The sequence below is a fragment of the Coregonus lavaretus genome (assembly GCF_964263955.1).
Source record: "Coregonus lavaretus genome assembly, chromosome: 1".
NCBI classification, from domain to species: domain Eukaryota; kingdom Metazoa; phylum Chordata; class Actinopteri; order Salmoniformes; family Salmonidae; genus Coregonus; species Coregonus lavaretus.
Window position 1 is genome coordinate 58,652,509 of NC_139988.1, and position 15,411 is coordinate 58,667,919.

Genomic DNA, 15,411 nt, shown 5'->3' on the forward strand with positions numbered 1-15,411 from the left:
GAAAAGAGTGGAGAGGAGAGAGAAAAGAGTGGAGAGGAGAGAGAAGAGAGAAAAGAGAGGAGAGGAGAGAGAAAAGAGAGGAGAGGAGAGAGAAAAGAGTGGAGAGGAGAGAGAAAAGAGAGGAGAGGAGAGAGAAACGAGAGGAGAGAGAAAAGAGAGGAGAGGAGAGAGAAAAGAGAGGAGAGAGAAAAGAGAGGAGAGGAGAGAGAAAAGAGAGGAGAGGAGAGAGAAAAGAGAGGAGAGGAGAGAAAAGAGAGGAGAGAGAAAAGAGGGGAGAGAGAAAAGAGTGGAGAGGAAAAAGAGGAGAGGAGAGAGAAAAGAGAGGAGAGAGAAAAGAGAGGAGAGGAGAGAGAAAAGAGAGAAAATAGTGGAGAGAAAAAAGAGAGGAGAGGAGAGAGAAAAGAGAGGAGAGGAGAGAGAAAAGAGAGGAGAGAGAAAAGAGAGGAGGAGAGAGAAAAGAGTGGAGAGGAGAGAGAAAAGAGTGGAGAGGAGAGAGAAAAGAGAGGAGAGGAGAGAGAAAAGAGAGGAGAGGAGAGAGAAAAGAGAGAAAATAGTGGAGAGAAAAAAGAGAGGAGAGGAGAGAGAAAAGAGAGGAGAGGAGAGAGAAAAGAGTGGAGAGGAGAGAGAAAAGAGTGGTACCGCAAGACAAGGTTGTACTCACAGTGATAGTTGTGTCAAATGTTAGTTTCTGTAGCTCTGACTGATAGGCAGAACACCCAGCACAGTCAGGGTTTCTCAATGTGCTGTTGATGCGGTCTCTGACAGAGGTAACATTAGCCTGGACCACAGTCACATCAGACTGGAGCTGGGTTAGAGTAGAGTTCAACCCCACCAGCAGTACACTGGTACGGTTCATCACTACGATACAGATACAACATACACACAGATTAAAATGTCAGAAGACTTTTGACTTTTGAAAGCTCTTTATTAAACCATTCATGTAGAGAATTAAAATGAAACTATTTCAGAAGAGGAATAAACACACACAAACAAACAAACACCACACGCACACAAACACACAGATTATCATATCAGAAGAGGAATACACACGACCACACACATGAACACACACACACAGGATGGAGTTGTACCTTTGGCCATATCTCTGACAGACTTCAGGGCAGGATTCAGGGGGCCCTCTAGACGTCTCTGGATCTCTCTGCCCAGCAGAGGACCCATGTCTGGGGGAGAGACAAGAGAGAGAAGGTAGAGATGTACAGTTGAAGTCGGAAGTTTACATACACCTTAGCCAAAAACATTTAAACTCAGTTTTTCACAATTCCTGACATTTAATCCTAGTAAAAATTCCCTGTCTGTTAGGATCACCACTTTATTTTAAGAATGTGAAATGTCAGAATAATAGTAGAGAGAATTATTTATTTCAGCTTTTATTTCAGCTTTTATTTATTTCATCACATTCCCTGTGGGTCAGAAGTTTACATACACTCAATTAGTATTTGGTAGCATTGCCTTTAAATTGTTTAACTTGGGTCAAACGTTTCGGGTAGCCTTCCACAAGCTTCCCACAATAAGTTGGGTGAATTTTGGCCCATTCCTCCTGACAGAGCTGGTGTAACTGAGTCCGGTTTGTAGGCCTCCTTGCTCACACACGCTTTTTCAGTTCTGCCCACAAATGTTCTATAGGATTGAGGTCAGAGCTTTGTGATGGCCACTCCAATACCTTGACTTTGTTGTCCTTAAGCCATTTTGCCACAACTTTGGAAGTATGCTTGGGGTCATTGTCCATTTGGAAGACCCATTTGCAACCAAGCTTTAACTTTCTGACTGATGTCTTGAGATGTTGCTTCAATATAATAATTTTCCTTCCTCAGGATGCCATCTATTTTGTGAAGTGCACCAGTCCCTCCTGCAGCAAAGCACCCCCACAGCATGATGCTGCCACCCCCGTGCTTCACGGTTGGGATGGTGTTCTTCGGCTTGCAAGCCTTCCCCTTTTTCCTCCAAACATAACGATGGTCATTATGGCCAAACAATTCTATTTTTGTTTCATCAGACCAGAGGACATTTCTCCAAAAAGTAAGATCTTTGTCCCCATGTGCAGAAGCTTCTAAAGCCATGCCATCATTTTCTGGAATTTTCCAAGCTGTTTAAAGGCACAGTCAACATAGTGTATGTAAACTTCAGACCCACTGGAATTGTGATACAGTGAATTATAAGTGAAAAAATCTGTCTGTAAACAATTGTTGGAAAAATGACTTGGTGTCTTGCACAAAGTAGATGTCCTAACCGACTTGCCAAAACTATAGTTTATTAACAAGAAATTGGTGGAGTGGTTGAAAAACAAGTTTTAATGTCTCCAACCTAAGTGTATGTAAACTTCAACTGTATGTAATTGTTGACCAGTGTTTCTCAAATGGTGGATGGCAGTCTCTTCTGAGTCAGAACAACAATTGACATAATTGTTTCAGTGCATTTGTACTTTGCAGAACTTTTGCACGCATTATGTGACTATCTAGAACTGGGATCATCAACTAGATTCAGCAGCGGGACAATATTTTCTTGAGCGTATGGTCGGGTGGCCGGAACATAAATACAAATAATTTGTAGACTGCAAATTGACTGCAATAAGCCCAAACAGATATAATATTTGACTAAACATAATCATTTCAAACCTTACATTTGTATACGATCACGTCTCTCTATTATCCTTGGGATTACTTCGGAACAGATTTCCAAATTTAAAATCACTTGCAGCTGTTTTTTTTGCACAGAAAACTTGAGGGGGCCAAATAAAATCAACCGCGGGCCACCTTTTTGGGAACCCTGATCTATAAGCTCAGGTACTCACCATTGAGGTTTCTGGTAACCTCATCCACTGTCTTATTGCTCTCCATCAGCACACTGTCAATTTGCTGATGAGAGACAGGAGACAAACACACTTAGATAAAGGAGAGACGACATAAACTTGCAAGACTCCCTCAAACACATTTAAACACAAATACTGAAACTATGCACCGAAACATCAAAGCCACTACCGAAAGCCAAAGTGATTTACCACACAACCCTGCCCGACCATTACCTTATCCCTCTCTCCCCCTTTCTCTCCCTCACCACCGTCTCACCCTCTCTCCCTTTCTCTGAGTCTCTCAGATTCAGAGGGGTTGGGTTAAATGCGGAAGACACATTTCAATTGAATGCATTCAGTTGTATAACTGACTAGGTATCCCCCTTTGCCTCTCTATCCTCCCTGCCTTCATCACCCTTCTCCTGCTTTCTACCTCCCTCATTCCCACTGTCCCCTCTCCCTCTGTTGTATCAGATAAATGTGTTCACAGTGCAGGCTGGACAGCCAGTTAATGATTAAGGTGAATGGGAGACTAATGGTGTATGTGTGTGTGTGTGTGTGTGTGTGTGTTTGTGTGTGTGTAGCTGCTCTCTAGGAGGAAATTGATGGTAGGTGGGGTGGTTTATGTACTAACTGTGAATAGAAGCTTTAGGTCAGTAACTGATCTATAGGTGGTTGTGTGTCAACAGAAGATAAGTGACAAGCCATCCAAGTAATTTATTACAGGATACTTAACAGCAGAGAATATGGAATATGTTTACTAAATGTGTGTACCCATTCAAACATATACAGCTGCTACTTTCAGCTATATCTAACGTTTTATAAACAAAAAAACTAAACTAAACTGGTCTTAGTTCTACTTCATTCATTATTTTGGTTTTCCCTTCTGGAAATAATAGGAAAGTTCTCTCACACACAAACACTTACCTGTGGGACAGCGGTGAGGTAGGTTTGGAGGTTGTCCAGTGTATTGCTGAGTTCTACAGAGCTGTCCTTGACACTCACTTTCAGTAACTGGTTACTGAAGAACATGCAGATGTTCCCTGCACTACACACACACACACACACACACACACACACACACGAATGCACGCACACAAATACACGCATGCACAGAAAAGTTAGTTTGTTTCACTTCATATCCAAATACACTCCCCTCCATATGTATTTGGACAGTGAAGCAAACATTTTTTTATTTGGCTCTATACTCCAGCATTTTGGATTTCAGATCAAATGTTTAATATTAAGCAACAGTACAGTATGTACCTTTTATTTGTGGGTATTTTCATACATACAGTGGGGTAAAAAGTATTTAGTCAGCCACCAATTGTGCAAGTTCTCCCACTTAAAAAGATGAGAGAGGCCTGTAATTTTCATCATAGGTAAACGTTAACTATGACAGACAAATTGAGAATTTTTTTCTTTATTTATTTATTTAAAATAACATTGTAGGATTTGTAATGAATTTATTTGCAAATTATGGTGGAAAATAAGTATTTGGTCACCTACAAACAAGCAAGATTTCTGGCTCTCACAGACCTGTAACTTCTTCTTTAAGAGGCTCCTCTGTCCTCCACTCGTTACCTGTATTAATGGCACCTGTTTGAACTTGTTATCAGTATAAAAGACAGCTGTCTACAACCTCAAACAGTCACACTCCAAACTCCACTATGGCCAAGACCAAAGAGCTGTCAAAGGACACCAGAAACAAAATTGTAGACCTGCACCAGGCTGGGAAGACTGAATCTGCAATAGGTAAGCAGCTTGTTTTGAAGAAATCAACTGTGGGAGAAATTATTAGGAAATGGAAGACATACAAGACCACTGATAATCTCCCTCGATCTGGGGCTCCACGCAAGATCTCACCCCGTGGGGTCAAAATGATCACAAGAACGGTGAGCAAAAATCCCAGAACCACACGGGGGGACCTAGTGAATGACCTGCAGAGAGCTGGGACCAAAGTAACAAAGCCTACCATCAGTAACACACTACGCCGCCAGGGACTCAAATCCTGCAGTGCCAGACGTGTCCCCCTGCTTAAGCCAGTACATGTCCAGGCCCGTCTGAAGTTTGCTAGAGTGCATTTGGATGATCCAGAAGAGGATTGGGAGAATGTCATATGGTCAGATGAAACCAAAATATAACATTTTGGTAAAAACTCAACTCGTCGTGTTTGGAGGACAAAGAATGCTGAGTTGCATCCAAAGAACACCATACCTACTGTGAAGCATGGGGGTGGAAACATCATGCTTTGGGGCTGTTTTTCTGCAAAGGGACCAGGACGACTGATCCGTGTAAAGGAAAGAATGAATGGGGCCATGTATCGTGAGATTTTGAGTGAAAACCTCCTTCCATCAGCAAGGGCATTGAAGATGAAACGTGGCTGGGTCTTTCAGCATGACAATGATCCCAAACACACCGCCCGGGCAACGAAGGAGTGGCTTCGTAAGAAGCATTTCAAGGTCCTGGAGTGGCCTAGCCAGTCTCCAGATCTCAACCCCATAGAAAATCTTTGGAGGGAGTTGAAAGTCCGTGTTGCCCAGCGACAGCCCCAAAACATCACTGCTCTAGAGGAGATCTGCATGGAGGAATGGGCCAAAATACCTGCAACAGTGTGTGAAAACCTTGTGAAGACTTACAGAAAATGTTTGACCTGTGTCATTGCCAACAAAGGGTATATAACAAAGTATTGAGAAACTTTTGTTATTGACCAAATACTTATTTTCCACCATAATTTGCAAATAAATTCATTAAAAATCCTACAATGTGATTTTCAGGATTTTTTTTCTCATTTTGACTGTCATAGTTGACGAGTACCTATGATGAAAATTACAGGCCTCTCTCGTCTTTTTAAGTGGGAGAACTTGCACAATTGGTGGCTGACTAAATACTTTTTTCCCCCACTGTATCTGTTTTGCCATTTATAAATGAATGTACTTCATGTATCTAGTCCTCCCATGTGAAGAAGTCATATATATTTGGACAAATTCACTTATAGGGTATTAAAGTAGTCAAAAGTTTTGTATTTGGTCCCATATTCCTTGCACGCAATAACTACATCAAACTTGTGACTCTACAAACTCATTGAATGCATTTGCAGTTTGTTTTGAGTTATGTTTTGCCCAGTAGTAACCGAATGGTGAATGATGACTGGAATCATTTTCTTTCTAAGTGAGTGGATAAGATTTTTGTAAATTAATCCTGATAATGCCATAATTAAGAAAAAACATGAATGAGTGAGAAACCTACAGAGGCTACAACAAACATGCTAACCTCTCACCAATAACATGGGAGGTTTGGATTTTTGGAGGGTATGATCTTTGTTCCTCTGTAACCTTCTCACTCATCAATATTCACAAATGTAGAACACATTAACCTTCTATTCTTACTTACAATAGAAGTGACTCCAAAATTGCACACAAAACATCGAAAACACAACCAAAACAAACCACAAATGCATCCAAGAAGTTTGTAGAGTCATAAGCTTGGTTTAGTCATTGTGTGCAAAGAATATGGGACCAAATACTAAAATGTACCCTACTTTAATACACAATAAGTGAATTTGTCAAAATACTTATGATTTATTCAAATGGGGGGGTCTAGATACATAAAGTGATTTCATTTTTAAAAGGTAAAACAGATACGTATGAAAATACCCTCAAAAATACCCTGCTTTACATGAAATATTCTCTCAAATCTAAAATGCTGGAGTACAGAGCCAAATAAAAAAATAAAAAATGCTTCACTGTCCAAATACATATGGAGAGTGCACTTATTCTGTCACACAAAAACACACACACACACTGCTGAAAAAGACTGCATAGACTAGCATACATTTCAAGCTGGTCCATGCTGGTCAGTGCTGGTCAGATGCTGGTCTAGCCAGCATGGTCTAGCTGGTTTTGCCTGCTGACCAGCATGGTCTAGCTGATCAAGCGGTTCTTTGACCAGCATGGTCTAGCTGGTTAAGCACATCTGACCAACATGGTCTAGCTGGTTTTTCTGGTGACCAGCCTTCGCTGTGTTTTGAATACTGGTGACCAGCTTTCGCTGTGTTTTGGACACATTTCACATTTAAGTCATTTAGCAGACGCTCTTATCCAGAGTGAATTACAGTTAGTGCATTCATGTTAAGATAGCTAGGTGGGACAACCACATATCACAGTCATAGTAAGTAAAATGTTCCACAATAATGTAGCTATGATGTTGATAGTAGGTCATGATGGTGATGGTGGTATGATGGTGACCAAGCTGGTCTATGGGAGTCCAGCATGGTCTAGCTCAGGGATGGGCAACTTTGATGGGGGTGGTGGCCACAGAAAATCTGAACTCATCATGAGGGGCTGCAGTGGCTTGCGGGTCTGCTTACCCACATGTATACCCACACATGCAGTCAGAGCCGGCCCTAGCATTTTGGGGGCCCTAAGTGATATTTTGGTCACCAGCAAAACACCGCGAAGGCTGATCACCACGAAAACACAACGAAAGCACCTCAAAAACACAGCAAAGGTTTTTCAACAGGGCACACACTTACAGTATGACTAGTGTTGTGAGTAGTGTAGCCCAGTATAATCCTCTCCTGTGACAGTGGACAGCTTTAGTCTGTTCCTGGTACATGTGTCCTCCACAGTGTCCACAGCAGCGACAGCAGGCCAGGCAGAACCCCACCAGGGGCATCAGGATAATGTACACAATCCCTATAACAGCACACACTAGGAAACCAACTTCATAGAGAAGGACCTGAGGAGATTCATACACACACACACACACACACACACACACACACACAGGTTAACACACACACTTAGTATGGTGCCTTACATAAAGCTCTCTCAGGTTACTGCCTAAAGGATAACTGAGGAGGGAGTGTCTGTGGCTAGTACACACACCTCTGCCACACACACACACACTGTAGAAAAATGCTGTCCTGCTCCTCTCCTCTCTACCTAACTTCCCCTCAAGGTCCCTTTAGTTTATCTTAAGTCCTGTTAGTTTGGCTGCTCAGCCTACCCAAGTTATCCCTCACCCATTTTAGCCCTGCCATTCCCAACCAATCAGAGCACTTGGAAATGCGCATCTGGACACTGCACCCACCCACTCAGGTCAGAGTATTATCGTCGTCCGGGAGAAGGGAGAAGGACGCATGTTTCTGAGGACTTTTTATTGTCGACAGTAACACGAATGTCTGAATGTTATGCGTGCATCAAAATGTAAGTTGCAAACAAGGGTTTTTTATTGGGGATTTTACATGCTGTGTAATAATAGGTAATTACCACTAATTACTTCATGTTACTTTGCTAGGTTTCAGCCATATGTCCTACTGTATGGCTATTAGTATTCTTTCATGTTAGAGTTGCCAATGCTGCTTTGCGTATTGTTTATCGTATGTAGTATTATTCCGTACTGCCGTAAGTGTTATTATTGCATTGGTTGCACAAGTACTTTTGCAGAAGTGGTTTAGTTATTGTATTGGTAAACATAGTCTTTGCATGCACATGCTAACACAGCATTTTCCATATTAGCCTTAATTAAGGTGTTTTATTGCGCTGCCATGGGCAAGCTTCTAGTCACCCCAGACAGTTCTTGGAGCTTGCTCATGCGCAGAGTAATTTACGACCCTGTGGCGTCAGGGCAGATCTGATAAGGTCTCAGCCTGGCAGATTCTCACACAAGGCTGCAGAGAGAGGGTGCCATAAATCTTGACCCTTTGTCAATCCAAGTAATTGATTTCTCTCTCTCTCTCCAAGAGGTGAATGTTTAAGTTTATGATTATATAGATCAGGGGTGTCAAACTCATTTTAGCTCAGGGGCCACATGGAGGAAAATCTATTCCCAAGTGGGCCGGACCGGAAAAATCATGGTATATATAACTTAAAAACAACAACTTCAGATTGTTTTCTTTGTTTTAATACGATCAACATACAACATAAAGCTGGAGCCTGAGGACAGTGTGTCCAAAATAGTACAAGCACAACATCACTATTAATCATAAAACACGTCAAGTTTATTTGAAAATTCTAAAGAAAAAGAACACACAAACACACAATGCCTCAGTGATTAACAGAACTGTTTCACAGATCACAGAAATATATCAGGGTGTCATTTCTCAGGCAGAAATGTAGATAAAAATAATGAAATCCTGTTCCCCAAACAAGTGCAAGAACCACAGAGTCAAGAATAGGTTAAATATACAAATAAAATAAAATCAATTAAAAACAATAGCATATCAACATAAAAACATATAAACATAAATCTGAAAGCGTTGCTCAAACTCCCGTAACAGTCCCGTTATTTTATCTTTGAACCGCTTCATGTCTGCCACATGTTGGGTCGCGCACACATTTTTCAGACAGGGGAAGTGAGCTGCATCACCACCGGCAAGTTGCGTCTCCCACAATGACAGCTTCAACTTGAAAGAACGTATGCTGTCATAATATTGCGTGACAACTTTGTTGCGCCCTTGCAGCTGTTTGTTCAAGTTATTCAGGTGCTCTGTAAAATCCACCATAAATGCAAGATCCTGCATCCATTCTGCGGAATGAAATTCTAACACTGGTTTGCCCTTTTCTTCCATGAACTGTTCAATTTCTTCTCGTAAATCAAAGAAACGCCTCAGCACAGCACCTCGGCTTAACCATCTTACCTCAGTGTGGTATGGCAGGCCATATATGTGGTATTTCTCTCTGAGAAGGCTGTCAAACTGACGGTGATTCAGGCTTCTGGATCGGATGAAATTAACAGTTTGGATGACCACCTTCATGACGTTATCCATCTTTAATGACTTGCAACACAAAGCCTCCTGGTGCAAAATACAGTGAACAGTCAAAAAATCACGTCCTCCATTTGCAGATTGCACTTTCTCTCTGAACTTTGTCACAACGCCTGCTTTTTTCCCGATCATTGAGGGCGCACCATCTGTAGCCAGGCTGACAGCGCGGGACCAGTCCACTCCGACCCTGTCCAGCGCGCCGACGAGTGCGGTAAAAATATCAGCTGCTGTCGTTGTATCTGTCATCGGCACCAACTCCACGAACTCCTCGGTGACGGTCAATGTGTCATCAACTCCGCGGATGAAAATGGCCAGTTGTGCAACATCTGTAATGTCCATGCTTTCATCAATTGCAACCGAAAACGCAATAAATGACTTTACTTTTTGCTTCAACTGGCTGTCCAAATCCACTGAAAGATCGGAAATCCTGTCTGCAACTGTGTTTCTTGTCAGGCTGATATTTGCAAAAGCCTGCCGCTTTTCAGGGCACACAATCTCCGCTGCCTTCATCATGCATGTTTTTACAAATTCACCCTCACTAAATGGTTTTGAAGCCACTGCGATTTCATTAGCAATGAGGTAGCTAGCTTTCACTGCAGCGTCACTGATGTCTCGGCTGTGAGTAAACACAGACTGCTGTTTCTTCAGACCCGCCAACAGTTCATTCACCTTCTCTCATCTCCGCTGTCCTTGAAAGTTGTCATATTTGTTGGCATGAAGACTCACATAGTGGCGACAAAGGTTATATTCTTTCAGCACTGCAACATGCTCTGAACACACCAAACATACAGCTTTCCCATTCAATTCTGTGAATAAATAGGATGACCATTTTTCTTGGAACACTCTGCGTCCACTTTTCTCTTTTTTGACAGAGACATATTGGGGCAATGAGGGTGCCAAAGCACATAATGTTAAAAGTAGAAGCCGTAATAAATATCGCGGGCAAAACAAAGTAGCTCATTGGCTGCACGTGCTTGACCTACTTGCTCTGCCCCGGTATAAACAGTTTGCTTGCTTAACACAATTGCTATTGCGCCATCCAGTGGACGCAATTGGAACAGCAGTTTATTTTTTTGAAAAATTGCAGCGCATTTTTATACTTTACAATTATTATTATTTTTTATCATCTCGCGGGCCGGATTAAACCCGTTTGCGGGCCGGACGTTTGACACCCCTGATATAGATGCTGTGTTTATAGCCCTTTATAGACCTGTTGTATGTGTAATGCAATTTGCCATTTATTCACGTACATATATGTATATTGCATAGTTATAACCACTAACTAATACTATTTACATGTGTGCATATCTTTGTCTTATAGAACCACAACAATAAGATTCCAAGTCATTCGGATTACTAAAATCATCTAAACATCCTCAAATGGAAACAGCTGTGTCTGTGTCTGTGTGTGTGTGGTGGTGACTATCAAGAGCACAGTGATGGGCCTCAACATCATGTTCTAACCGGACAGCACTATAGAGGGCAGAACCAAACCAATCAGTTAGAAGTATATAGCGGGTGCGGGCATTCTCAGCCGACCGCTCAGACGGGTGAGGGCATACCAGCCAACCGTTTTTACGTGGTCCTTCTAGATGGATTTAGTGACTAACAGTTTTTTACATGGTCCGTCATTTCTCTGGATTTAGCGACCAATAATTTATACATGGTCCTCTAGAGTGCACAGTCCACGACACCAAGGTCTGCACCCTGCTCATCCAGCTCCTCGACTAGCCAGAGTTAACGAGATCCGCTCCAGTCGTGGAGCCACAGCCAACAGCTGCCATGGGGCCTGTTCTGGTTGTCGCTGCGGAGTCGTCCTCTCCTCCCAGTGGGGATCCCCTGCTAGTCGAGGCAGACGCTCAGGTGCCAGAGGTTCGACTGTCTGCAACCCTGGAACCTTCCGCCACAAAGACATCTCCAGTCATAGCCTGGTGGGACCTGCCGGTCCCAGGCCTGGAGTCCCTGCTGGCTCCACCTGCTAGCACTATAACGGTGACCGTATTACCGCCACACCAGTGGTCACGAGTAATGATGGGAGTCAAATTCCATGTGACTGTTTAGTCACAGTAATTAGGCTTCTCCAAGCTCTGATGCTGCTGATGGTCATTAGTAGCCTACCAAACTTGCTAACTGCCTGGTACTCCGCACTCTATTGTCCCTTTAATCACTCTGACATCAATGCAAATGTAATCGAAAATCTAATCAAACACTTCATGAGAGCACATGAGCACATGTTGTGCAACATTTCTATAGGCTATGCAATTGCATGAAAAAACAGAGTGATGGCCTCTATTAAAAAGAGGAGGATCCCATCAGCTTTATATACAGTGGGGAGAACAAGTATTTGATACACTGCCGATTTTGCAGGTTTTCCTACTTACAAAGCATGTAGAGGTCTGTAATTTTTATCATAGGTACACTTCAACTGTGAGAGACGGAATCTAAAACAAAAATCCAGAAAATAACATTGTATGATTTTTAAGTAATTAATTTGCATTTTATTGCATGACATAAGTATTTGATCACCTACCAACCAGTAAGAATTCCGGCTCTCACAGACCTGTTAGTTTTTCTTTAAGAAGCCCTCCTGTTCTCCACTCATTACCTGTATTAACTGCACCTGTTTGAACTCGTTACCTGTATAAAAGACACCTGTCCACACACTCAATCAAACAGATTCCAACCTCTCCACAATGGCCAAGACCAGAGAGCTGTGTAAGGACATCAGGGATATAATTGTAGGCCTGCACGAGGCTGGGATGGGCTACAGGACAATAGGCAAGCAGCTTGGTGAGAAGGCAACAACTGTTGGCGCAATTATTAGAAAATGGAAGAAGTTCAAGATGACGGTCAATCACCCTCGGTCTGGGGCTCCATGCAAGATCTCACCTCGTGGGGCATCAATTATCATGAGGAAGGTGAGGGATCAGCCCAGAACTACACGGCAGGACCTGGTCAATGACCTGAAGAGAGCTAGAACCACAGTCTCAAAGAAAACCATTAGTAACACACTACGCCGTCATGGATTAAAATCCTGCAGCGCACGCAAGGTCCCCCTGCTCAAGCCAGCGCATGTCCAGGCCCGTCTGAAGTTTGCCAATGACCATCTGGATGATCCAGAGGAGGAATTGGAGAAGGTCGTGTGGTCTGATGAGACAAAAATAGAGCTTTTTGGTCTAAACTCCACTCGCCGTGTTTGGAGGAAGAAGAAGGATGAGTACAACCCCAAGAACACCATCCCAACCGTGAAGCATGGAGGTGGAAACATCATTCTTTGGGGATGCTTTTCTGCAAAGGGGACAGGACGACTGCACCGTATTGAGGGGAGGATGGATGGGGCCATGTATCGCGAGTCTGCAACACCACTAAGCAAGGGGCACCACCAAGCAAGTGGCACCATGAAGACCAATGAGCTCTCCAAACAGGTCAGGGACAAAGTTCTGGAGAAGTACAGATCAGGGTTGGGTTATAAAAAAAAATCCTAAACTTTGAACATCCCACGGAGCACCATTAAATCCATTATTAAGAAATGGAAAGAATATGGCACCACAACAAACCTGCCAAGAGAGGGCCGCCCACCAAAACTCACGGACCAGGCAAGGAGGCCATTAATCAGAGAGGCAACAAAGAGACCAAAGATAACCCTGAAGGAGCTGCAAAGCTCCACAGCGGAGATTGGAGTATCTGTCCATAGGACCACTTTAAGCCATACACTCCACAGAGTTGGGCTTCACGGAAGAGTGTCCAGAAAAAACTAATTGCTTAAAGAAAAAAATAAGCAAACACGTTTGGTGTTCGCCAAAAGGCATGTGGGAGACTCCCCAAACATATAGAAGAAGGTACTCTGGTCAGATGAGACTAAAATTTAGCTTTTTGGCCATCAAGGAAAATGCTATGTCTGGCGCAAACCCAACACTTCTCATCACCCCGAGAACACCATCCCCACAGTGAAGCATGGTGGTAGCATCATGCTGTGGGGATGTTTTTCCATCGGCAGGGACTGGGAAACTGGTCAGAATTGAAGGAATGATGGATGGCGCTAAATACATGGAATTCCTTGAGGGAAACCTGTTTCAGTCTTCCAGAGATTTGAGACTGGGACGGAGGTTCACCTTCCAGCAGGACAATGACCCTAAGCATATTGCTAAAGCAACACTCGAGTGGTTTAAGGGGAAACACTTAAATGTCTTGGAATGGCCTAGTCAAAGCCCAGACCTCAATCCAATTGAGAATCTGTGGTATGACTTAAAGATTGCTGTACACCAGCAGAACCCATCCAACTTGAAGGAGCTGGAGCAGTTTTGCCTTGAAGAATGGGCAAAAATCCCAGTGGCTAGATGGGCCAAGCTTATAGAGACATAGCCCAAAATACTTTCAGCTGTAATTGCTGCAAAAGGTGGCTCTACAAAGTATTGACATTGGGGGGGGGGGGGTGAATAGTTATGCATTGTTTTTTTCTCTTATTTCTTGTTTGTTTCAGAAGAAAACATATTTTGCATATTTAAAGTGGTAGGCTTGTTGTGTAAATCAAATGATACAAATCCCCCAAAAATCAATTTTAATTCCAGGTTGTAAGGCAACAAAATAGGAAAAATGCCAAGGGGGGTGAATACTTTCGCAAGCCACTGTATAGGAGTACCTGTTTCTTTGTTAACTGCTCAACACAGAATTGCCTCATGTGCGCACTCCCTCAAATCGTTTGGAGAAAATATATTTTATATTTTACTCAGCTATGTTAAATTGTATTCTTCCTACTATAAAATAATGCCATGGAATTCTAAGCAAATCTTGCCTGCTAAATTAACTAGTGTAGCCCACAGCCATATGGCATAGCCAGATCAAATCCCAACATAAGGACAACGCAGAGTATGCTATTCTGTTCTTCTGAAATAGACTACATTTTCTTCATATCATGTTTCTTTAGACCTGTCTAGATTTATTGTGATGGTGTAGGCTATATTACATGGATTTATTATACTTTTTTAAACGCAGATGTTCCAAAGGTCTGCATCAGTGGCTTGTAGGCTATGCGTGGAAGCCAGGAGATGCTAAATGTGTTTATGTTAATGAATGGTCAATTACCGTGACACTGGCAGTTATTTGCTTGACGAATCACTGGCTGATAGAATTTCATGACCGCCACAGCCCTAGTTCAGAGCTGTTCTCCCTGTCAGGTCCAGAGTCAGTTTCCCTGTCAGGTCCAACATCAATTTCCCTGGCAGGTCCAGATTCGTTCTCCCTGGCAGGTTCAGGGTCTTTCTCCCTGTCAGGTTCAGGGTCTTTCTCCCTGTCAGGTTCAGGGTCGTTCTCCCTGTCAGGTTCAGGGTCGTTCTCCCTGTCAGGTTCAGGGTCGTTCTCCCTGTCAGGTCCAGGGTCGTTCTCCCTGTCAGGTCCAGGGTCGTTCTCCCTGTCAGGTCCAGGGTCGTTCTCCCTGTCAGGTCCAGAGTCGTTCTCCCTGTCAGGTCCAGAGTTGTTCTCCCTGTCAGGTCCAGAGTCAGCTTCCCTGTCAGGCCCAAAGTTATCAGCACTAGGATCCGAGCCTTCAGACGTTCTAGTTTCGCGGTCTCCAGCTCTAGTCGGCCCTCAGTCCACTGCTCCGCCAGGCTATAGGTTCTCTGCCCCATTAGGTCTGCAGCATCTGCCCTCAGTTGGTCCGCAGCCCCCAGCCTCAGTCGGCAAACAGTCAGCTCCCTCAGTGCTACACGCCAAACCCGTCCCGCTAGACCCAGAGTTATCTCCTCCTCTAGGTGTGCAATTAGACCGTTCACAGCCCTCAGCCTGTACCCAGTCGCCTATACTAGCGCTAGACTATACGATCCATGCTCGGCTAGGTTTT

At 43.3% G+C, this 15,411-nt stretch overlaps 1 protein-coding gene across 1 annotated transcript in view; it reads right to left on the reverse strand.

Moving 5' to 3' along the window:
- The window catches only part of LOC311130860 (prominin-1-A-like), a 45,547-nt gene that overhangs the window by 12,168 nt on the left and 17,968 nt on the right, over window positions 1–15,411 (reverse strand). Inside the window, exons 4-8 of the mRNA XM_084163668.1 lie at window positions 7,341–7,546; window positions 3,734–3,854; window positions 2,810–2,873; window positions 1,092–1,181; window positions 662–858 (exon numbers count right to left, since the gene is read on the reverse strand). Of these exons, the coding sequence (XP_084019794.1) occupies window positions 662–858; window positions 1,092–1,181; window positions 2,810–2,873; window positions 3,734–3,854; window positions 7,341–7,546 (678 nt within the window). The remainder of the gene's footprint in view (window positions 1–661; window positions 859–1,091; window positions 1,182–2,809; window positions 2,874–3,733; window positions 3,855–7,340; window positions 7,547–15,411) is intronic.